The sequence below is a fragment of the Trachypithecus francoisi genome, unplaced genomic scaffold, assembly GCF_009764315.1.
Source record: "Trachypithecus francoisi isolate TF-2019V2 unplaced genomic scaffold, Tfra_2.0 Lachesis_group11, whole genome shotgun sequence".
Classification (NCBI taxonomy): domain Eukaryota; kingdom Metazoa; phylum Chordata; class Mammalia; order Primates; family Cercopithecidae; genus Trachypithecus; species Trachypithecus francoisi.
In genome coordinates, this window is record NW_022681456.1 from 125,533,503 (window position 1) to 125,556,570 (window position 23,068).

Genomic DNA, 23,068 nt, shown 5'->3' on the forward strand with positions numbered 1-23,068 from the left:
GCGGGCTTGGGGAGGAGTGGCGTGGTCAGAGAGCAGCCATCCCCTTACTGTCTTCATGATTTTCCTCGGCTCTGTCATCCCAGGGGATACAAAGCTTCACTCCAAGTTCTGGGGTATTCAGGGTGGTAAAGTTGCCACGGGATTGTTGCTAGTTGAAATTCTGCTGGGGAGGAGAGAAGCCGGAGAACTCCTACTTTGACATTGTGTTGATACCACTCTTAAAAAGGGAAATTCTGAATTACCCCATCCTCCCCCATCTCCCTGTGCTACTGCTCCTTCCCCAGTTTCATCTACCTTTCTTCTGGGCTACAGCCTTGTCCCCCTCACGGGTGTCCCACCCCCATGTTGATGTGGATTGGACTTGGTGTCAGCTGTCTCCTCCCTGTGGCAGAGGATTAGGGTTCTCACAACCAACAATTATTCCATTGTCAACTGCCATTGCATCCTGTTGCATCTTTTGAAGACCACCATCAAGAAGTTGTCTTTGTTGGTTTTCTGCCAACTTTTCCTTCTAGACAGAAGCTCCCCTCCACGTGGCCTGTGCTCTGTGGATGTGTCCTGGAGCCTGTACTGACTCAACCCTGGCAAAACAGACATGGGCAATGCTTTGCGTGGAATCATGTCCCCCTCCAAAATCCATGTGCTGAAGCCAACTCCCAGGATCTCAGAATAGGACCTTATTTGGAGACAGGGGCTTTGAAGAGGTAATTAAGTTAAAATGAGGTCATCAAGGTGGGCCCTAATCCACTAAGAGAAGATTAGGACACACTCACGCACAAAAGACAGACCATGTGAAGACACAGGTGTCAGGAAGGCCACTATTAGCAGGCCAAGGAGAAAGGCCTCAGAGGACACCAACCTTACCAACACCTTGATCTCTGACTTCCAGCCTCCAGAGCTGTGAGAAGGTAAATCTCTTCAGCTTAAGCTATCCAGTCTGCAGTACTTTGTTATGGCGGCCCTAGAAAATTAATTTAGGCAGGCCGGCTGCAGTGGCTCATGCCTGCAATCTCAGCTCTTTGGGAGGCTGAGGTGGGAGGATCACTTGATCCCAGGAGTTTGAGACCAGCCTGGGCAACATAGCAAGACCCCATTTCTTAAAAAAGAAATTAAAAAAAAAAAAAAGAGCCAGATGTGGTGGCATGCATCTATAGCTCTAGCTATGTGGGAGGCTGAGGTAGGAGGATCATTTGAGTCTAGGAGTTGAGGCTACATGAGCCATGATTGTGCCACTGCCCTCCAGCCAGGGTGACACAGTCGGACCCTGTCTCTAAAAACATATCGGGAGGTATAATCATAAATTTGAATGGTGTCACAAAGGGCTGTGCTTTAGTACCATTTCTTTCAAAATATTTTCTTCCTTTTATTTTGTTGAAAAAAATGTACAAAATTTGTTTTTTTTTAATCTAAACACATTAGAACAAGTATTAAGAATTCATGCAGTCTGGCCCCAGCATATTGCAGGGGCAGGAGGATTTAGCTTTATTTAAAGATACAGATCACCATTATTTACTTTTCAAAAAAGGAAGTTGGATGTGATACTTTCACAGTCAACCTTAAATGACCCATCCACTCAGTTGGCTCAGACGCCTTCTGAGGTGTGTGTTTTGCAGCCGCTCCATCCTAATGAGCCCCAGTGACAGAGTTCTTCATATCACAGCCATGACAGTGGCCTTTTATGGAAGGAGCAGCCAACTGGCAGCAGCTCCCTAACAATCCTGCAAGCTAAGATCCTCTCTACAGAGCACAGGAGAGCATTCGGGGACGGGGAGGGGCAAACATTTACTAATAAGAGGGCTTGAGAAGATTTAAAGTCCTTTTAGGGGGAAAAAATAAAAGAAGACAAAAAGAAACCAAAAAAGTAAAAATCACAAATACTCTTTCTGAACCAAAAGGAGGCCAGCCTAGATTTCTGTTCACCAACAGAATGTGAACTTGGCTTCTCTCATTTTATGTCTAAAGTGCACACCTCAGGTCAGGCACAGTGGCTCTCACGCCTGTAATCACTGCATGTTGAGAGGCCAAGGCAGGAGGATTGCTTGAGCCCAGGAGTTCGAGACCAGCCTGGGCAACACAGGGAGACCTGATCGCTACTAAAAATACAAAAAATTAGCTGGGCATCATGGCACACACCTACAGCCCCAGCTACTTGGGAGGCTGAGGCAGGCGGATCCCTTGAGACAGGAGTTCAAGGTTGCCATGAGCCATGATAGTGCCACTGCACTACAGCCTGAGTGACAGAATGAAACACTGTCTAAAAAAAAAAAAAATACACACATTTCCCTTCAATCAACCTTGGAGAACATTTTTCACTTTGCGTGTGGCTAGATGTTTGAGAGTTGACTGAGACTTAACACCTGCAGAACATGCAAGAGATCTGATTATTTGAGAAGGCCAGACCATTCTACCTGTTCAAAGAAATTCTGGAAGGGCGTGGTTTTTTCCCCCCTCCAAGAGGCCTCTAAAAGCCAGACAAACTGGGCGCAAATCCCAGCTTTGTCATTTGCAGCTGAAATGGGAAAGTTACTGCTCTGTGCCTCAGCGTCCTCATCTGTTAAATGGGAATCGTATCTACCTTATGGAGTTATTGTGAGGATTAAATAAGTTAGTACTGTAAAACATTGAGAACACTGCCAGGCACGTTGTCAGCCATCACTGACTCGACTGTTATTTCCTGGACTATATCCACCAGTTCCTCATTGAAACACCTTTATGGGATTATATTTTAGTGTCTTGACCTTTGTCTTTGAGATTGTCTCCATGGAATAGTGTTTCTGTATAAATCCCAAGAAAATAAATTATCTAGGTCCCATTCTTTTTATTTGCATGTGGTTACAATATAAATACACTCGCCATTTTCCTCCCCTTCCAAAACTGTTCCCCACACCTAGGAATCCTACCCAATCCCCTAGTTGTTTATGACTCCCTTTCCTCTCCTCTAGGAGGGGAGGGAAGGAGCGTCCTTCCTATAATTTCATCGTCATGCAGGGTCTACCTCAGTCCATGTGAAGTGTGGAGCCCCAAAGGGCCTCTGAAGCTTGGGGATGAGCACCACGAATCCTTTAGAGGGCCCGGTGACGTCCTTGGAGGTGACCATGTGGCGGCTCCCTCGGTGCCGTGCTCCGGTGCGGCGTGCCATAGTGGGCAGCAGTTGGTATCATGTGCCCTGTCCGTGCCCGAGGCTGAGCAGCCCCAGTGGGTGGGCGGGTCTGCCAGGAGGCCTCAGGTTTGCTCAGGCAGTAGGGAGAGTCCTGTGGAGGGCATCATACCCAGCCAGTGCCCACCTGCTCTCGGAGGTGTCTGAGCGTTCGTCCCTTAGGGCTCTGCCTCCCCGGGCCCTACTCAGGCCCCCTGTGAATCCCACATGGGCAGGGTGGCCTCAAGGGAGAAGGTGCCCTTGTGCCTCCAATCTTCTGCCTTTTCTCAGATGCCATCAGTCATAGGTGATAAATTGGCTCCTTGGGCCCCTGTTAGAGGGCGTGGCACCACAGTGCTCTGTCTCTGCCAGGTGCCAAGCCTTGCCATCTTCCTGGTGGGGTGTAGAAAGCCCGGGAGGGCCCGGGTCCCCCTCTTCGGGAATGGGGTATGGAGGGTCGGGGGTAGCTGGGAGATCTCCAGGACCCGGTGGTCCCCCCAGTACTGGTCCATTGTAGATGTAGATGTTGCCAGTGATAGTCATAGACCCGCCAGTGACATGAATGCCATTGGTACCTGTAGGAAAGGAGGCAGAGTGTTGAGGAAGGCAGGCCCCCAGTTCAGTCCCGCTTCTTCTTGAATTTTTACCTTCTCGCCTTTCCCCTGGCCCTGCCCCTCTCCTGCTTGCTGCTGGTTTCTTGAGCTCTGTGTTCATTTCTCTGTTTCTGGGTTTTCCAGTCTCTTCCTTTTTCTCTAGTTGTGACACTGACTGGCAGCAGAGTCTCTGTCTGCCTCTGTTTTGGTCTTTTTATTTCATCTGGCCCACAGTCTCTCTCTGCCAGTCATCCCTCTCTCCCCATCCTTCCCCATCCTTCCTGTCTTCTCCCTGCCCCAGGCTCACCGTGGGCCACCTGGTTCTGCTCCCCAGGTTCCAACTGCGGCTCCCTGGTCAGGTCCAGAGGACTCTGCTGTTGCGGCACCCCTTCCTCCAAAACTAGGGCTGTGGGAAGCCCAGTGGATACTGGCGAAACATCTCCAGAGATGGGTAGCAGTGGCTCTACCAGGTCAGGGAAGTGTGGATTGGCCTTTGGAGGGTCCCAGCCTGCAGCTACAGGATTAGGTCCCTCTCCCTGCAGGAAAGAGATGGAGACCCAAACAATGACAAGGGCCCCAGACCCTTTTTTCTCCCTCCCTCCCTCCCTCCTCTCTCTTTTTCTCTTTCTCTCTTTCTCTCTTTCTTTCTTTCTTTATTGAGACAGGGTCGGGCTCTGTCACTCAGACTACAGTGCAGTGGTGCAGTCATAGGTCACTGCAGGCTCAACAACTCTTGGACTCAAGTGATCCTCTAGCCTCAGCCTCCTGAGTAGCTGGGACTGCCTGGCTAACTTTTTTTTTTTTTTTTTTTTTTTTTGAGACAGAGGCTCACTCTGTCACCCAGGCTAGAGTGCAGTGGCATAATCTCAGCTCAACTGCAACCTCCGCCTCCTGGGTTCAAGCAGTTCTCCTGCCTCAGCCTCCCAAGTAGCTGGGATTACAGGTGCCTGCCACCACGCCCGGCTAATTTTTGTATTTTTAGTAGAGATAGAGTTTCACCATGTTGGCCAGGCTGGTCTCAAACTCCTGACCTCAGGTGATCCACCCGCCTCGGCCTCCTGAAGCGCTGGGATTACAGGCATGAGCCACTGCACCTGGCCCTGCCTGGCTAACTTGAAACAACATTTTGGGTAGAGATGGGGTCTGGCTGTGTTGCCCAGGCTGGCTCATCTTTCTTTAGTTCCCATACCCCACTCCATGCTTTGGCAACTCACCACCCGCTTCTGCTCCTCCCCATGCCCCTGCCTCAGGGTCTTCGCACCGGATGCTCCCTCTTCCTGGAGCACTTTCCCACCAGATAACCCCATGGCTGGCTCCTCGCTTCTTCAGCTGTCCGCTCAAATATCAGGTTCTCAGAGAGGCCTTCACTGTCCCCTCTGTCTAAAATACCCCCCTCCTTTGCCACTGTCACTCTTTGAGCCCTTACCTGCTTTATTTAGCAATTATACCACCTGATATATAGTTTAACTGTATTCTTGCTCCATGGGCATGTGGACTCTAGGAGAGGAGGTACTGTGTTTTGCTCACTGCTGTACCCCCAGTGCCTAGGACAGTGCCTGGCACATGGCATGTTCAGTAAATCATCAGTTGAATGAATGAATGAATGAGTGTGGAGTCAGCCTGCATACTCTTTTCCTGTCTGCTCCCACTTTGTACTCTCATCACCTCTTCCCCTCCTTGCTGCCTTCTCAGCCCCCGCCATTACCTGTGGACGCCTCTTGAGCAGCGATCCTGCAATGGAGAACGAAATGGGTGTAGGCTCCCGGGCAGGCCTCAGACCTAGCCTTTCAGCCTCCACACCCCACCACAGTGTGTAGCAACTTGACCACCTGGGGGCCCAGAGGAACAAGCCACTGTCACTCTCATCTCCAGCCTCAGAATAAGCAGCTGGATGAAGGTAAGGATGTCTATGTAGGGGGTAGGCTTTGGGAGTCTTGAGGGTGTGGAGGGTTGCACTGGGGAAGTTGAATATTCCTCCCTCCACCTCCCACCGCCAACCCATCCACTGCAGCTGGCCCCCTCCTACCCAGTTTCCTGCAGAGAGAAGGGTGGCTCTTCCAGATGCAGGCAAAGATGGTGGCAAGGAGCAGAAAGAAGGCCAGTGGCAGCAGGATGGCCAGCATCAGCATGGTTCCTGCCAGGACAGCAAACAGGAGGGGTGATCACAGCCCCAAAAAGGACAGGGGAGGAGGAGAAGGAAGAGCTTTCCAGATCCCTGGACAACCCAGACAGAGAAAAGGGAGCAGCTTTTTTTTCTTCTAGCCACACTGCAGCTCCCAAAGGCAGAATGAGAGAAACTTCCCTTGGGTTACAGAGAAGGGGAACTAAGTTGGACTTGAGGACCTCTTGGCAGCCAGGAGAGACTGTATCATGGATGGGCATGTTTGGGGGTGGTGCCCTCCTGCTCAGAGATCAGGATTGGGCAGGCTTGTGCGTGCAGGATGGGAGCTTAGGCAGCTGATTTTCAAGGTCTGGAAGTGGGATTGGGAGACAGTAGGGAAGGGTGGGGCTTGGAGTTGTGGCCTCAGCCATTGTACAGAGGGGCTGCTGTAGAGGAGCTAGGGTTGCCCTGCTATACCTGTGAGGGTGTTTACCGGGGTGAGAGAGTGGGGAACCTTGCTTTGGAACTGCCTGTGGTCACCCCGGGGAGCAGGGCTTGCAAGTTCTCCACCCCCTTGCTCAGGGCAGATTCTAGGAGGGGAAGAGAAAGAGAGGCTGGAGTTCAGCTTCTCTAGCTTTGATCTGTAGCAGTGGGTAATTTCTCCTTCTCTGGGTACCAGAGCTGCCAGCAATAGCATGGAGTCTCCAGTGCCCTTCAACTACGCCTGGGGAAGGGTGGGAGGACTTGCGCATTTCTCTGCTGGGCATTTTTCCCCTTCTCATTCATGTAAATCTGTAGCCTAAGGGAATATGGAATGGGAGGCCTGGGGAGAAACTGGCCTGGGAGTCTGGGCCACGGTTTCCTGCCCAGCTGTGTGACTTTTAAGTCGTTTCACTTCTTTGATTATCAGTTTTTCATATATAAGATGAGAAGGTTAGCTTACATACTCTCTACAATTCCAGCTCTAAAATGCCAGTTGTATTTGATACATAGTTAAAAATTAACAGAGCACAGAAACATACTTAGATTGTGGAATGAAAAAATCAGGTGATAAAATATTAAAATTACTTCACTTTTAGTAAACAACAACAACAACAACAAAAACCCAGTACATATAAACATGCATAGAAAAATGTCTGGGAGGAAATATATACCGCAACGTAACGAGTGGATATTCTAGGTAGTGGTTCTGTGGGTGAATTTTAGTTTTGCTTATCTGAAGTCTCTAACTTTCTATAGTGCATGCATTATGACATGGGCTCTGGAGTAAGAAAACCTGAGTACAGTCTCTCATAACACCAATGACCACCTGGGTGGATGATCTTGAGTATGTCACTTAACCTCTTTGAGCCTCAGTTTCTTCCTTCAGTCCATGAGGATAATAATAGAATCTACCTCATAGCATCATTAAGAAGATGAAATGAGTTAGTAAATGTAAAGCGGTTACAGAGTGCCCAACACACACAGTGAACCTTCTGCCAATTAGTGATGTTACAGTCATTAGAAACATCTTGTAGTCATCTACCAGGCTAGCAAGCCAATCAATCCACAGGAAACAGTCAAGAAAGAGTCAAATGGGAATCTTCCGTCTAATAATAAAAATATATAGTCTAATAAAGAGGTGTTTGGTCTAGTTAATGGATTGTGTGGAAAAAATAATGGATTGTGTGATGTTGGTATGCCCAAAATGATGACAATAGTAGCTATCATTACATCTCAGTAGCCTAAGGGAATATGGAATGGGAGTCTGCGCCATGGTTTCCTGCCCAGCTGTGTGACTTTTAAGTCGCTTCACTTCTTTGAGCATCAGTTTTTCATATATAAGATGAGAAGGCTAGCTGACATACTCTCTACAATTCCAGCTCTAAAATGCCAAGGGATGTGTTTCTTTACATAGTATTACAGTATGTATAATTTTAAAAGTAAGTGTGTGTGTGTGCAAACTAGCCTAGGGATACTCTAATTTTTTCTGTAAGGAACTTTTCTTCTTGCTCCAATTCTGGGAAGGAAGGGTTAATCTTTTCCTCATTTTTTTTTTTTTAGATGTGGAGCATTAAGGCATTTTCCAAGGCACCCCTCTGTTTCCCTCAGCCCTGGACCCTCACCTGACATCTCTGGGGGCAGCGACTCTGGTGGATTTCTGCAGGTTGTGTCAGACTGGGCAGTGCCTGGAGCTGCTTCCACCAGACCTTGGTCCTCACACCTGCAGAGGAAAAAAGAGATGATGACCTTTCCATGCCCTGGCCCACCAGTGTCCCAGTGGGCATGCGGGGCGGCTGAAAGTGGTGAGTCAAGTCCACAGTGTCAAGGATGGGGGCTGGGGGTTGTTAACAGCTGAGACTCCTCAGAGGGTGGAAGGAGCATGCGTGGGGCCGCACTCACCTGGTGTGGGGCTGGCAGCGGGCGCTGGGGGAGGAGGTATTCTGGAAGTGTCCTGCCTTGCAGGGGACGCAGTGGTTGTTACCCTTCCCAACTTCATCTGCCAAGAGAAAGGCAGGCCAGCCAGGGTGAATTGGCAAAAGGGAGGGGCCCTTTGCCGGGCTGTGAGTTTCCTTTAAGCCTTGGGATGGCCTCCTCCTTGCCCATCCACCCCATTCTGTAGCTCTTGCCTCACCTTTCCCAAGCTCTGCTTTGCTGCCTACCTTTTTTTTTTTTTTTTTTAGACGGAGTCTCACTCTGTTGTCCAGGCTGGACTGCAGTGGCGCAATCTTGGCTCACTGCAAGCTTCACCTCCCGGGTTCATGCCATTTTCCTGCCTCAGCCTCCCGAGTAGCTGGGACTACAGGCGCCCACCACCACGCCTGGCTAATTTTTTGTATTTTTAGTAGAGAGGGGGTTTCACCTTGTTAGCCTAGATGGTCTCGGTCTCCTGACCTCATGATCCACCTGCCTTGGTCTCCCAAAGTGCTGGGATTACAGGTGTGGGCCACCGCACCTGGCCTACAGCCTACCATTTTGCCCCAGCTTCTCAGTACTGAGAAGAACCCCCTCGTGTGCCCCCCTGCACCTGCCCCAGTTTCATGTCCCTCCAGAACCCTTCTGGGAGCCTCTGCATGGAATGAGAAGAGGCATTTTAAGCCAAGGACCTGGGGGGTCGCTGTGGACACAGTACCATATTCCCTCTCCCACTTGCCATCCCTGGCACCCAGCCTCCTTTTCACATCCAGCCCCTCAGGGACCTCTGACCTTTGAGCTCAGCTTCAGTGCCAGGTGGGCAGTCAGAAAGTAGCTCGCAGTGTGTACACTCGAGGGCCCAGGCAGCACAGAACATTCCCGGCTGGCAGCGGCACTGGGTCTTCCGTTTGCTTGTGCAGGGGGCAGTCTCCTCAAGGCCCATCACTGGTGGGGAGACGGAGGGCTTAGGGAGGGGCCGAGCTCCAGGGGATCTAGCCCCCCGCAGGCACATCCCCACTCACCTGGGTCACAGGGGCGGCACAGCTGGCAGATGGTCAGGTAGTTCCAGTGCTCGTTGTAGGAATTTTCGGCACATGTGGCACAAACTGTGTCCCGGCTGCGGCTACATTTAGCTGAGACATAGGTGCCTAGAACGTGAGTGCGGTAGTAGAACTTCAGGAGACAGGGCTCCACCCTCACCTCTGCTGCCTGTGGTGTGACCCCGGCCTTTCCCTCGGTCTCTCTGGCCCCCCATCATCCTGCCCGTGGCCCTCCGGCTCCCTCTCAGTGAGGTAAGGAAAGAGGTGGCCTAGTGGGGAGGGCCAGTTCCATCTCCTCCACCTGATGTCTAGGGTTTCCCATGCTCGTCTCCAGCAGCCAGTTTTCCTGGGGGACAGTGCCCACCTTCCCTCTGAGGCCTCAAGGGGGCTGGAGACCCCGTGACCCACTTCTGAGGCCCAGGTTCGTCCTGCCATTGCCTCTCACCTGGCGGGCAGCGGGAGCAGCAGATGCGGTGCCTGGGCTCATAGTATTCCTTTTCCTGGTCCCTGCAGGTCTGGTTCTCCGACCCGTATGGAGGCACCTTCAAAGGGAGATGGAAAAGAGGAGAGAAGAATTAGTCAGGGGTCAGCTTGGGAGAGCAGAGGGAATGGAGCGAAGCCTGCCCAGATCCCTCTTCCCCACCCTCGCCCACTCCTACCAGGCCCCTTCCTCACCACCTGGGGCTGGGAAGCTGCCAGGAGCCCGAAGAGGCCCAGCACCAGAGGCCCCCAGGCCAGGCCAGGGGCAGAGGTGGCCCAAGGCAGGCGCATGGCGGCCACTTGGCCAGGCGGCCAGCAGAGTGGGGGCCTGGGAGGAAGGCAGGAGGCCCGACGCCCTGGGCAGCGGTGGCGGCAGCTGCCTGAGCCCAGAGCCTGGGACGGGACTCAGGGCCGATGTGCCCCCCAGGGCCGGGAGCGGCCAGGCCGGGCCTCCAGGGCTCCCACGGCGGAGCTCAGGAAGTGGGAGTGGAGGAGCTGGCCGCGGGGCGGGGACAGGGAGCGCTGGGAGCCAGGCCGGCCTGTCGCAATCGCAGCCAAGGGAAGAGGAACAGGCTTGTCTGCCTCGACGCGGGGCGGGAGGGGCGGCCGGGAAAGCACGTGAGGGCCGCGGGGCCGGAACCGGCCTCCTCCCTTCTTCGGAAGCCGGACCAGGAGAGCGGACTGCGGACAGCCCCGGCCCAGCCGAGGGAAGGGCGGCAGGCCCGGGGTCAGCCCTTGGACAAGCCTCGCAGGGGGAGCAGAGGGAGTTTCAGAGAGCGCAGGGGACAGATCGGTGCGGGATCTGTAAAGCGAGGGGCCCAGGACGGGCAGTCATGGAGAGGGCAGGGCGCAGGGACTGCAAGGCCGCAGGAGCAACTCTGAGGCCGAAGAGAACCGGCTGGCAGACGCCCGGGTTCCTCCCCTGTTGTCCTGCCCTGCTTTGGGACTTTTTCAGACAAATTACAAGGGACTAGCAAGTCAGCCAGCCCCCCACGCTACCAAGCCAGCCCAATCCACACAGGAGTGGGCACAGGTCACGCAGGAGACCCTTGAGAGCTGTGCAGCTCGCCCTGCTCCCTGTCCTCAGGGAACCTCCCTCCCAAAGAGAAGGGGAGGGTATGCGGAGGGGAGTCCTGGGACCGGCAGGCTGGATGGACCTGGGCACTCAGGCCCTCTGCTCTGGCTTCTTTGGCCATGAACTTTCAAACCCCTTAGAACTGGAGAAAGCTGAGAGCCCACCCAGTGCAGCCCCCTCACCTTAAGCATGGAGAGGGAAACTAAGGGTGACACTTAAGGGGAACGGAATTCCAGGGTGGCTTGGTCTGGTTCCTGCCCCCTTTCATCCTCCCATCTCCCTCAACAGCCCATCCACCCATGGAGCTACTTGCAGCTGCTCCCTTTTACACGTGGTTCTCTAGTCTCCAAGTTTCTGTCTTCCTGACTGTCCTTGAGGCCTCACTGAGGCTCTGGAAAGCGTCCTCCACCCTAGGTTGTACAGTCCCCATGAAGACTGCCCTCTGTACCTGGCTGTCTTGTCTGCTTCCTACCACGCTGTGAGTGCTGCCATGGCCCAGGCTGAATCTTCAAGTATGTGTTTCCCATGCTTAGCAGAGTCTGGCACATACCATGTGCCCAATAGGTATTTATGGAATAAACCAGTGATGGCCACATCACAGAGCCAGTCCACAGCACAGCCAGCTACAATCTGGGTCTCCTGATGTCTAGGTCCCAACTCATCCCGGCAGTGCTGCCACCTCCTTGTGGCTCAGGGGTGTCTCCCTTGGGATGAGGGGTTAACTTCTCTTGAGATCGGTCACTTGGGCACTGTCCCCCTCCCTGAAGGACTCTGTTCAGCACTCATCCTTACACTGGTCTGTCTAATTTCGGGTCTGATGTCTGGACAGGTGCAAGTGATGGGAACTGTGCATGGGGAGGAGAGGTCACAAAACGGGGAAAGGACCTGCCTAGGCTGTAGGCATGTCACTCTGTGAGGCTCTCTCCCCTCACCTGGTGCAGGCAGCTTGCTGTACAGATGGGCCAAAGATGGCTGGAAAGGGCAGAAGTATCAGAACAGCGTGCACTGCGCGAGGCTGCTGCGCCTTCCAGGGCCCTAGCGCCGGGGGCTGGGGTGAGATTCCCCACTGAGCTCTTACATGCATAAAGGAATGTGTGTGTAGTGACCCTGGGCCCTTTTTTCTCTCTCTTCTTTTTACTTTTTACTGTGGAAATTTCACATGCAAGATAATACAGCAAAAGAGAAAAAGTAATATTTGGAGTCTCCCATATACTCCTTACGCAGCTTCAACTCACCGTCAGTTTCATTTATTCTGTATACCCCCTCCCCCACCAACGCACACACTCTTCGAATCCCTCGTGATTATTTTGAAGTAAATCCCAGACATCATATCATTTCATTTGAAAATATTTCAGGATTTTACTCGAAAAGACAGGGACTCTTTCTCTTTTCTGTTTTTCCTTTTCTCCCCACCCTGTCTTACGTGCTGAGACCGTTTCTTTTAATAGAGGTGTAACATATAATACAATGAAACACATGAGGTACACTGATCTTACAGATACAGCTCAGAGAGTCTTCACTTTTGTGTATTCTTGCAATCCCTCAATTGTTCCAGAACGTCTCTTCTCTTCTCCTCTCCTCCCTTCCCTCTCCTCTCCTCTCCTCTCCTCTCCTCTCCTCTCCTCTCCTCTCCTCTTTTCTATACGGAGTCTTGCTCTGTCACCCAGGCTGGAGCGCATTGGCACGATCTCGGCTCACTGCAACCTCTACCTCCTGGGTTCAAACAATTCTCTGCCTCAGCCTCCCGAGTAGCTGGGATTACAGGCGCCCGCCACCACACCTGGCTATTTTTGTATTTTTAGTAGAGACGGGGTCTCACCATGTTGGCCAGGCTGGTCTTGAACTCCTGATCTCATGATCCACCCGCCTTGGCCTCCCAAAATGCTGGGATTACAGGCGTGAGCCACCACACCCAGCCCCAGAATGTTCCTTGAACTACAAAAGGTTGCTACATGCCCTTCCCAGTCAAAGCTTCCTGCTTCAGAGGTAACCACTATGTCAGACCCCTTTTAACCCCAGCTGGCTGGACCGTATCCTTCTTTCTGCTGCCAGCCCTAAGCTGGCGCTTCAGCCCTCACGGACTCTCTACACCCTAAGGAATGAGCCCTGAGATCTGGGTTTTGATCCTGGCCCCATCACTTTATCTCTGTGTTCAGTCAGCTGCTGGTTTGCTTGCAGATCTGTGGGATGGAGGTGGGGTGGGAGGAGAGAAGCAGCCGGGCTCTTTCTCCCCTCTCTGCTTTCTGGCTTCACCTGCAGTTGGTTGTCTTCCTTCCTTCCCCGTTCCATAACCCCATCTCCTACCAGTAGTCCACACTGTTTAGTTCCTGCCAGATGGCTCCGGAGGCTTCTTGGTCTTTGATGCTACGTCACCCTGCTGTCTTTCCAGGCCTAGAGATGGTAGCTGTTTCCTGCTCTGCTGTTTTCTGAGCTACCTCCCATTGGCTTCTCAACTCCTCCATCACCCATGGACCAGTTAGTTCTCTGTGTTAAATTCCTTTGTTTGAAAGACTTTGAGCCAGGCGCGGTGGCTCATGCCTGTAATCCCAGCACTTTGGGAGGCCGAGGCGGGCGGATCACAAGGTCAGAAGATCGAGACCACAGTGAAACCCCGTCTCTACTAAAAACACAAAAAATTAGCCGGGCGCGGTGGCAGGCGCCTGTAGTCCCAGCTACTCGGGAGGCTGAGGCAGGAGAATGGCGTGAACCCAGGAGGCAGAGCTTGCAGTGAGCCGAGATCGCGCCACTGCACTCCAGCCTGGTGGACAGAGTGAGACTCCGTCTCAAAAAAAAAAAAAAAAAAAGAAAGAAAGACTTTGAAAGAGTGTTTCTTGTTTCCCAGCTGGGTCATGAAAGACAAATCTTACCAATAAATGGCTACCATAATGCCCAGCCATCCCCAGGAGGATAAAGGGAGACTCACAGGGGTGAGAAATTCACAAGTTCACCACGGGCAGGGCATTGTCTTTGCGTCTTTCCTTTTGTGTTCTTCCCCAGTCTCCCTGAGACTGATTTCCACTGGGCAGCACCAGACCCAGACCGAGTGCCCCAGGACTCCTAAACGGTGTGTGAGGGTGGGACTCTTCCACCAGGACTTCTTCCGAGAGAGCTGCTGAGAGTGCTTTCTTTCCATAGGCCCATGAGGCATCCAGAAACGAGGTTGGTGGGAATGGATTCTTCTTCTTTTTTTTTCTTTCTGAGACAGAGTCTCAGGCTGTCACCCAGGCTGGAATGCAATGGTGCAATCTCAGCTCACTGCAACCTCCGCCTCCCAGGTTCAAGTGATTTTCCTGGCCTCAGCCTCCCAAGTTGAGTAGCTGGGACTACAGGCATGCGCCAACAGGCCCAGCTAATTTTTGTATTTTTAGTAGAGATAGTGTTTTGCCATGTTGGCCAGGCTGTTTTTGAATTCCTGGCCTCCTGTCATTCACATACCTTAACCTCCCAAAGTGCTTGGATTACAGGCGTGAGCCACTGTACCCGGCCAGAAGAAAAATACTATTTCTTCTCTCTTCTTCTCCACTCTGCTCTTAGCTGACTAGTGCTCTTGGAAAGGGTCTGGCAAACACCCAGAAGTGCATAACGGATGAGGGTTGTCTTTCTCCAGAGTATCTGCATTTTCAGTGGTGACAATGCCTTAACCTAGTCTTTTCAACGGGGGTGACTTTGCCCCCCAGCAGTCATTTGGCAATATTTGGAGATGTTTTGGTCACAGTGACTCAGGAGGTGCTACTAGCACCTAATAGATGGAAGCCAGGGATGCTGCTGAACATCCTGCAATGCACAGGATTATAGACAGGACAGAATCATCCTGTCCCACCACAAAGAAAGATACAGCTGAAAATGTCAACAGTGCCAAAGTTGATAAACCCTGTCTTAACTTAAAGTGATCAACTTCTAGGAGTGAACTTCTAAGTAAACTGCCAGGGGACTAGATGAAGAGTGGCATTTTTCTGGTCCATCATTTTAAATGAAAGAGAAATCTGCACCACATCACGGCAGCTGAAAAGACTGTTGTCTTCCACAGTGACTGTTGTCCCCCAGTGTGAAGTGGCTAATTAGCTCCAAGGAGTAAGAATAAAGACCTGCATTTAACTAAGTAACTGATTCTCATGCTGGAAAGGATAGAAGTGAACAGGAAAAAGTGAAGAAAATTTAGATAAATTAATAGACCACAAATAAATGGGTTGTCAGAGGAAGTTAGGATGTTTGAAGTTTTGCAGATGCTTTTTCATAGCATATCCTGCTCTGTCAAAGATAAACTAGCAAAGATGCTAGTTCTGCTGTCTCCCACAGAGTGGGTCAGCAAACAGTGACCACTAGACACTGAGGTCACCAAGATGAATACGCCTGGTCTCTGTCCCTGCATAGGTACAAACACACATACATCAGGATAATAATAATAAATAATAGTAAACAGTGGTAAGTGCAGAGATAGGCTCTCCCTAGGAGGCTGGACTGATTACTTCCGTCATCTCCTGTCCGCAGAGAACAAGAGGCAGGAAGACCCTGTGCACTCAATCCTCATCCCACGGCAGCCCCTCTGGTTTCACTTCTCTCCCTGCAGCCGTGCATATTTTATGGCCACACCACAGGGTTAGAGGATAGCTGGTGTTGGGAGGGGAAGGCAGCCCTGGGTTGGCGGGAAGGGCTGGGGCTCTGGGGGAGTCTGGGGGTAGTCCTGGGAAGGCAGGAGGTCCTTCCAAGACAGAGTCTACAAAGCTCTTGACTTCTTATAGAATAAAACTACTTCTCTCAAAGTCAGAGAAGGAGAACTGAGCTTGGAAAGGAGTGGCGCAGTTTTCAGTCTGGCCCCACCCCTAACTCCTGGGTGACTGTGGCCAAGTCACTTTGCTTCTGTGGGCCTCAGTCCCCTCATGCGTGAAGCAGGGGGCTAGATGCAAGGCAGCTGGAAAAAGTCTTTGTGCCCATCCGGGTTGCCTTACCCACCCCTTCTTGCCCTTTCATTTTCTCAGGTAAGATCACGGGGGCCCACAGAGCTCAAGTGCCTTTCTCAAAGTCACATAGTTTAAAAGCAAAAATAAGGGCTGAGCATGGTGGCTCCCATGGTTGTAATCCCAGCACTTTGGGAGGCTGAGGCAGGAGACTGCTTGAGCCTAGGAGGTGGAGGCTGCAGTGAGCCATGATCAGGCTGCTGTACTCCAGCCTAGAGGACAGTGCATGATCCTGTCTCTAAAATAAATAAGAAAATAAAAGCAAAAATGGAAGTTGTAGAAACATACCTATAACATGGTCCCTCTTATAAAAAAGAACTATATGTTTTGTTTTTAAAAAATACATGTAAATCCCAGCACTTTGGGAGGCCGAGACAGGCGGATCACGAGGTCAGGAGATCAAGACCATCCCGGCTAACACAGTGAAACCCCGTCTCTACTAAAAAAATACAAAAAACTAGCCGGGCGAGGTGGCGGGCACCTGTAGTCCCAGCTACTCGGGAGGCTGAGGCAGGAGAATGGCGTGAACCCGGGAGGCGGAGCTTGCAGTGAGCTGAGATCCGGCCACTGCACCCCAGCCTAGGCGACAGAGCGAGACTCTGTCTCAAAAATAAATAAATAAATAAATAAAAAATACATGTAAGTTTATAACGGCACACAAAAAGATATAGAGAGATATACAAATTACGGTGGCTCCCCTTGGGGGAGGGAAAGGAAGGGGACAAAGGGAAGCTTTTATTGTTCTATATACTTCCGTATTGTTGAAAAGTTGTATTATGACAAAAACATATTTGTGTTTTATTTGTACACTTTAAAAAGATCATCTTTAAAATGGGCTTCTGACCAAAGCGCAGGTCTCAGATTTCTATTTTCCTCATAACACCAAGCCTGCTCTAGCCCACTGCAGGTCTAGAATACTGCAGCACTAGGCTTGCATTGCCGCTCCCATACCCGGCAGGACGTGGCAGGGTCACCACCCTCTGGCTCAGCCCAGACCAGGCATTGCAATTCTTCTCACAGAGCCCTTGATATAAAAACTATGCCATGCTGCCTTAAGCTAGTGGTTGGATTTCAGGCATGAGCTAGCAAATAGAAAAGGCAGGGAGGTGCTTTTCAGAACCTTTGAGATCAAACAGCCAGGGTGCTGAGCACCTTGTCTGCAGGGAGGACCATGCCCAATGTAAGGACCTGGCTCAAGGGAGACTGGAGTTTCTAGGGGTATCTGGGATCTGTGGGGCGGCAGGGACGGTGCAGAGACCTTTTCACAGAGCCAAGGAGATAACCCTGCACCCAGAGAATGGATGAATCCATGGGCTGTGTGTGGGAGTGAGGGAGGCCTTCCCGGCTTTCACATCCTGGTGCAGCGGAGCCCCGATGCCCCATGAGTCTGTCTCAGGAAGTAAATGGCAAAAGCGCTAAGTAGATAACTCCAGAGGGGGAGGAGAATTCTAAATTCTGTTTATAGCTCTGCTCATATTTTGTTTTCTAACCTCAGAAAACTGGTTTATCCTTGGGAAGGGTCAGTTTCTTCATCAGGACAATGAAGAAAAATCCAGCTGTCCCTTCCAAGGGGAGGTATCATGAGCAGCATCAAGTAAACAAGGGAACCTGGTTTGGAATCCTGGTTGACACCGCTCTCACTTTAAGAAGTCGCAAGGGCCGGGCGCGGTGGCTCAAGCCTGTAATCCCAGCACTTTGGGAGGCCGAGATGGGCGGATCACGAGGTCAGGAGATCCAGACCATCCTGGCTAACACAGTGAAACCCCGTCTCTACTAAAAAATACAAAAATCTAGCCGGGCGAGGTGGCGGGCGCCTGTAGTCCCAGCTACTCGGGAGGCTGAGGCAGGAGAATGGCGGGAACCCGGGAGGCGGAGCTTGCAGTGAGCCGAGATCCGGCCACTGCACTCCAGCCTGGGCGGCAGAGCGAGACTCCGTCTCAAAAAAAAGAGGTCGCAAGAGACAGCGGCAAGAGAGGAAGCCACAGACCAGGTTGGACCCTGAGCCTGGAGTACCGCCTTTTCTCTTTGCCTGCTAAACTCCTTGCTCTTCAAGATTCAGCAGAGAGGACACCTTCTCTGGGAAGGCTTCCTGAGTCTCCTGCAGTGAGCCCCTAGGCTCCCCCAGCCCTTGGCTCTTATCTCTTACCTCTGAGAAATCTGAGATCTGCGCTTTGGCTAGAAGTCCGTTTTAAAGACGATCTTTTAAAGTGTACAAATAGAAACCTTATCTGATTGTATTGCAGCTACCTATTTGCAGGCCTATCTCCTCTCCCAGTGTGTATCAGTGCTCAGGCTGGGCCTTTGTCTGTGGGCTTGCGGAGGGAGGCAGGACAAGCCAGCGACCGCATTCCTGCACGCTGGGCTGCCTCCTGTGGGGCCCGCGAGGGAGCGGCAGGCCTCCCTGTTGCGTGCAGGGCCTGGGCTGTGTGGGTGGCTCTCCAGAATCTCCTGGAGCCCTTTTTGGGTCTGATTCTCTGACCCTCCCCTCTCTCCTTGCTCACCACTTGGCACTCCACTCCTTATCCTTTTGCTGCATTAAGTTTGGAAACAGATTTTGGAGAAAAATATAGCCCGTATCAGTGAATTTCTCTTCCTCCCAGGGCCTGTCCAGGCTTGTGCCATGCCCACTCTCTTCCTTTCCAGCGCTGGCCACATCCTCCCTGCACCTTCAGTGCCTACTTTCCCTGCCTCTCCCTGGGCTCCGGGTCTGTGCCCACAGTGTCCTGCCTGGCCCTCGTGCTGCCTCTGGTTGCCCACATTCCTGCAACTCTGTGACCACAACAGGGGCGATTACACATTCCTGGCCTGGCAGCCAATGGTGTAAAAAAGAACAGAATGTCCTAAGGCCCCGCCTAGCCCCCAGCTTCACCTGGGCCCCTCCCGGGTCTGGACAAGGTTGGAGGGGGTGGTGAGGACTCAGCAGGAAAGAGGAGGGACCAGGAGGAGGCAGATGCGCCCCACCTGAGTGCGCCGCGTCCACTTAGTGAGTGAGGAGGACGTTTGAAGAGACCTCTTCTCTCTTCTCTCCAGGGCCTGGGGGTGAGGCTGAGCTGTGGGTGCCCTTAGAGGGTTGCCCACTTGCTGAGACTCCAGTTCCTGGAAGCACACTTGGGACTCCCCCCTTGCTCTCCTGCCTGGAGAGAGACTCCCTTTGGTGCTGGCTCCTCCTATTTGCCCCCGCCTCCGCCCCCACCCGCCTCTACTCACTCAGTGCCCCTCCTCCATCCCCATCTCTCTGTCCTTTGCTGTCCCTCTCTATTGTCTCCCTTTTTCTGTCCTCCTGTCCTCCGGTTTCCCTACCCAGGCCCTCTCAGCCTGGCTGGCCCCTTCTCCTTGTGTTGCCCTCCTGGCTGTGGGCTCAGGATCCTTCTACTTGTTCAGATCTTTGCCCCTAACCTGCCATCCTGTCCCCCAGCCTCCTTGCCTGTCAGGTCTGCATCTAAAGCCCCTGCCCAGAGTCTGCCTTCTCAGGTCCAGTACTCCCAGTTCACCTGCCCTCAGGAGCCCTCCTTCCTTTGGAAAACTCCCAGCTCTGACTCCTCCTCAGCCCCTCCCCCCACCCAGCTCACCTTTAATTGAGATGTTAATGAGACTCTTGTCGCTTCCATCCCTGGCCGGCCAGCGGGCGGGCTCCCCAGCCCGGCCGCTGCACCTGTCAGGTGAGGGGGAGGAGAGGCTTGGCTGCCAGATTCAACTGGAAAGGAACCAGTCCCAGTCCAGCCGCAACCTGGGAGTGGGAAGCTGGAGGCAGCCCAGACCTTCTGGAGCCTGGCAGTCCTGAGGCAGAGACAGAATCAGGACACAGCTTGAGGTCAGGGCCAGAGGCTGGAGGTGAGGGCCTAGAGTGAGAAGGGGCAAGGCAAGTGGGGAAGAGGGAGAGAGGCAGGATTAGAGAGAGGAGCCAGGTCAGGAAGAGGAAAGCTGGGAGAGACCCAAAGAGAAACAGGGCAGATAGAGAGGGAGTGAGAGGCAGGAGCTGAGACACAGATCCCAGAGGAAGAAGATCAAAGGAAGAGGGCAGAGACAGAAAAGGAGGTGCTGGGACGGAAACCAAAGGGTGGCCCTCTCAGGGAAGCAGAGGAGAGGCTGTTCCAGGGAAGCCCAGCTCCGGCACTTTTGGCCCCAACTCCCGCAGGTCTGCTGGCTCCAGGAAAGGTGGAGGAGGGAGGGAGGAGTGGGAGAATGTGGGCACAGGGTGGGACGTGGGCATGGCCAGGGACAACCTCACTTGGGTTCCAGGGGTAATGGGAGAGGGCACTCAGGGCCCAGAGCTCAGCCTTGACCCTGACCCTTGCTCTCCCCAATCCACCCCGGGGCTCATGAAGGGGAGCACGCTGGAGGAGCAGGACCCTAGACCTCTGCAGCCCACACCAGGGCTCATGGAGGGGACCAAGCTGGAGGAGCAGGACGCTAGCCCTCCACAGCCCACCCCAGAGCTCACGAAGGGGGACAAGCATGAGGAGCAGGGGCTGGGCTCAGAACCTGCGGCACCCCAGCAGCCCACGGCGGAGGAGGAGGCCCTGATCGAGTTCCACCGCTCCTACCGAGAGCTCTTCGAGTTCTTCTGCAACAATACCACCATCCACGGCGCCATCCGCCTGGTGTGCTCCCAGCACAACCGCATGAAGACGGCCTTCTGGGCAGTGCTCTGGCTCTGCACCTTTGGCATGATGTACTGGCAATTCGGCCTGCTTTTCGGAGAGTACTTCAGCTACCCCGTCAGCCTCAACATCAACCTCAACTCGGACAAGCTTGTCTTCCCCGCAGTGACCATCTGCACCCTCAATCCCTACAGGTTGGTTAGTTCCTCTGCCCATTCCCTGGTGCCTGTGCCTGGAAGGGTGGTCCAGGGTGCTGAGGTGCTCACTGGGCAGGCAGAGCCTCAGACCTGAGGGTGGGAGCTGATACCCCTGTCCCAGGTAGAGCTCACCACTGGCAAAACGAGGAGCCTCCTGCTTGCTGGACTGCCGTCCCTGCCCTGTGGAACCATCCTAGCACCCCAGGCTCACCCAGAGGGTGGTTGTTGGAGCAGCTTTGTCCTCCCCTGCCCTCTCTTCTCCTTCCCTCCCGTTCCCTTCTCCCTCCTGCAAGTGGGAGGGAGTGCTTGCAAAAGGGCAGGGGTGTGCTCAGCTCCATCCCTTTTCTGGAGCAAGATGCCAGCAAAGTATAGGCCTCATCCCCCTCACAGGAGAGTCTGATGGAGAGGTGAGGCTAGGTGAGGGGAGGCGAGGCCTTGCAGGTGCTGCGGAAGTGGGTGCTGTCAGTCTTTGTTTAGAAGGGGAATTTGTTATGGAGAAAGCAAAGTGGGGGTTCGTGGAGGTTAGGGCTGCAAGTGAGCCCAAAGGCTGGGGGCAGGGGCCTTACAGAACAAGGATAATGGGTCAGGCTAGAGACCAGCCCCTTGTGAAGCTGTTCCCGCAAAAGACCCAGGCTGAAATGCCGCACTGTTGACCTGCCCAGGTGCCTGACCTTGACGTGCTTGGGTGTGTCCTGAAGTTTTGGGTTTCGTCAGTGCTGTTTTGCCAGTGTTGGGTCTGGAAACCGGAGCGGGTGGTGAGCATGGAGAAGAGAGGAGGGCAGGGCTGAGTGTTTTTATATACCTTTTATTTGCATTCACTCAGCCATGCCACACCTTGGGGATACCTTCGTCATGCCAGACACAGGGCTAGGCACCAGGCAAAATGGATTCATGAATAATTCATACATCCTTTATTGAAGGGCAGGTAGTTTGCTGTGTTCTGGAGACAGACAGATAAAATAAGATGGCAGAGACAGGCATATAAGCCAGTAAGTGTGGCACACTGGGATAAGGATGATAAAAATGGTGAGTCAGTGTGCCTTCAAGGAGTGTCAAATCTTTATGGGTGTGAGTGTGTGTGTGCGCACACTGGTGTGTGTGCGATTATGGATGCTTGGGATTTGTCATGCTGTGGGTGGAGGCCCCTTCGCATATTCCATCATGTCTGAAGGTGTGTTACGGACTAAGAAAGGTTGGGACGTCCTGTCCAGGAGAGATAGAGAAAAAATAAGCTGGGCCATTTTGTTGATTAACCTCTGTAAAATGTCCCGGGTAGGGACCATTTCCTTAAGAAGCTGCTGTGTGTACAGACACTGCTAAGGTGTCCACGGGCCTCTCATTTCATCCTCACATCTTACCAGGCCGGTGCTATTGTTATTCCTATTTTACACTTGAGGAAACTAAGGCAAAGAGAGGCAAGTCACAACATCACAGAGAGAGTGACTGAGCTGTGACTCATCCTGTTTACACCTAATCCCAAAACTCTGCCTCTTTTTGATACCCGAGATGTGGGGCGTTGAGTGAATGAAATTTCCAGGCAGATGTGGTTTCCGTCTCATTTCAGAGCTCTCTTGGGTACTTCCCCTCAACCTCATGTTTCTCCCCCTGGTGCCTGCAGACATCCTCACCCCTTAAGGCCTTGGTGGAGGGGAGGGATGCAGCAGGAAGGGGAAGGACAGCAGGCGGGGCAGTGGGCACTCAATAAACATTTGTGGTTGAAAATAAGTCAGTGAGAGATGGAGAGGGAGGGCAGGGGTGAATGGGGCGAGGCCTGCACGGTTCTTAGGTTCTGCTGTCCCTAGACAGTCCAGGAAAAAGCCGGGGAAAGGAGGCCAGAAGCCCTGCCTCTGGGGACTACAGGCTGGGAAGCAGCCATCCGCCCAGAAAGAATTCCTCCTGGTTGAAGGGCTGCTGCGGGAGTTAGGAGGGAGAGAACACCTAGGAGGGGAGGGGAGTCGGGCTCCCCAGCACAGGGAAAGGAGATTCAACACCCACCAAACACTACGCGCTTGACCTTGTAGTCACATTATGTGCTACACCCTCAAGCTGGGTGCTTTATAGACACTCTCTCATTTAATATTGACAAGTTCAGGGAGGTGGGCAGTAGTATTCCCATTTTTTTTTTAGATGGGGAAATTAAGGCTTGGCAAGAGGAAATAGTTTGAACAAGGGAACATACATTATTTATTTATTTATTTATTTATTAAATTAAAAAATAACCGCCGGGCGCGGTGGCTCACGCCTGTAATCCCAGCACTTTGGGAGGCCAAGGCAGGCATTGAGGGGTCTGGGACGGAGCCCAAACAAGGTTGTTTAAAAGAGCCCCTCACTTGAGGCCAGGAGTTCAAGACCAGTCTGGCCATCATGGTGAAATCCCCATCTCTACTAAAAATACAAAAATCAGCCAGGCGTGGTTGCGCATGCCTGTAGTCCCAGCTACTTGGGAGGCTGAGGCAGGAGAATCACCTCAGGAGGCCGAGGTTGCAGTGAGCCGAG

The 23,068-nt window shown here is 52.6% G+C and overlaps 2 protein-coding genes and 1 pseudogene across 7 annotated transcripts in view; 1 reads left to right on the forward strand and 2 right to left on the reverse strand.

The window, feature by feature from the left end:
• LOC117090926 overlaps positions 1–3,139 on the reverse strand; it is a 40,748-nt pseudogene extending 37,609 nt beyond the window's left edge.
• Positions 2,799–10,599, reverse strand: LTBR (lymphotoxin beta receptor). Of its 2 annotated transcripts, none has more exons than XM_033223120.1 (10): positions 9,943–10,599; positions 9,710–9,806; positions 9,247–9,372; positions 9,017–9,169; positions 8,213–8,309; positions 7,936–8,033; positions 5,756–5,863; positions 5,435–5,460; positions 4,037–4,265; positions 2,799–3,711 (listed from the first exon to the last, which is right to left on the reverse strand). In XM_033223120.1, the coding sequence occupies exons 1-10, from the start codon at positions 10,033–10,035 to the stop codon at positions 3,434–3,436; spliced, it is 1,305 nt and encodes a 434-aa protein (XP_033079011.1). In that variant the 5' UTR covers positions 10,036–10,599; the 3' UTR covers positions 2,799–3,433. The 2 variants fall into 2 exon arrangements, with proteins under 2 accessions (XP_033079011.1, XP_033079010.1); XM_033223119.1 differs by having other exon boundaries at positions 9,940–10,599.
• An 8,128-nt stretch (positions 10,600–18,727) lies between these two features.
• SCNN1A (sodium channel epithelial 1 subunit alpha) overlaps positions 18,728–23,068 on the forward strand; it is a 35,802-nt gene continuing 31,461 nt past the window's right edge. The window contains exons 1-2 of one of the 5 annotated variants that reach the window (XM_033223117.1): positions 18,728–19,585; positions 20,100–20,569. In XM_033223117.1, the coding sequence (XP_033079008.1) occupies positions 20,154–20,569 (416 nt within the window). In that variant the 5' untranslated portion in view covers positions 18,728–19,585; positions 20,100–20,153. Of the gene's footprint in view, positions 20,570–23,068 lie in introns of all 5 variants that reach the window. The other 4 variants (XM_033223115.1, XM_033223114.1, XM_033223116.1 and 1 more) reach the window with 4 other exon arrangements.

Bases quoted from the DNA above. Each gene is read 5' to 3' on its own strand.
- LTBR (XM_033223119.1), bottom strand. From the start codon at position 10,035: ATGCGCCTGCCTTGGGCCACCTCTGCCCCTGGCCTGGCCTGGGGGCCT. The intron at 4,266-5,434 runs GTAATGGCGGGG...TCTTTCCTGCAG, and splicing joins TGCTCAAGAGGCGTCCACAG to GGAGAGGGACCTAATCCTGT. The intron at 3,712-4,036 runs GTGAGCCTGGGG...CCTTTCCTACAG, and splicing joins GCAGAACCAGGTGGCCCACG to GTACCAATGGCATTCATGTC.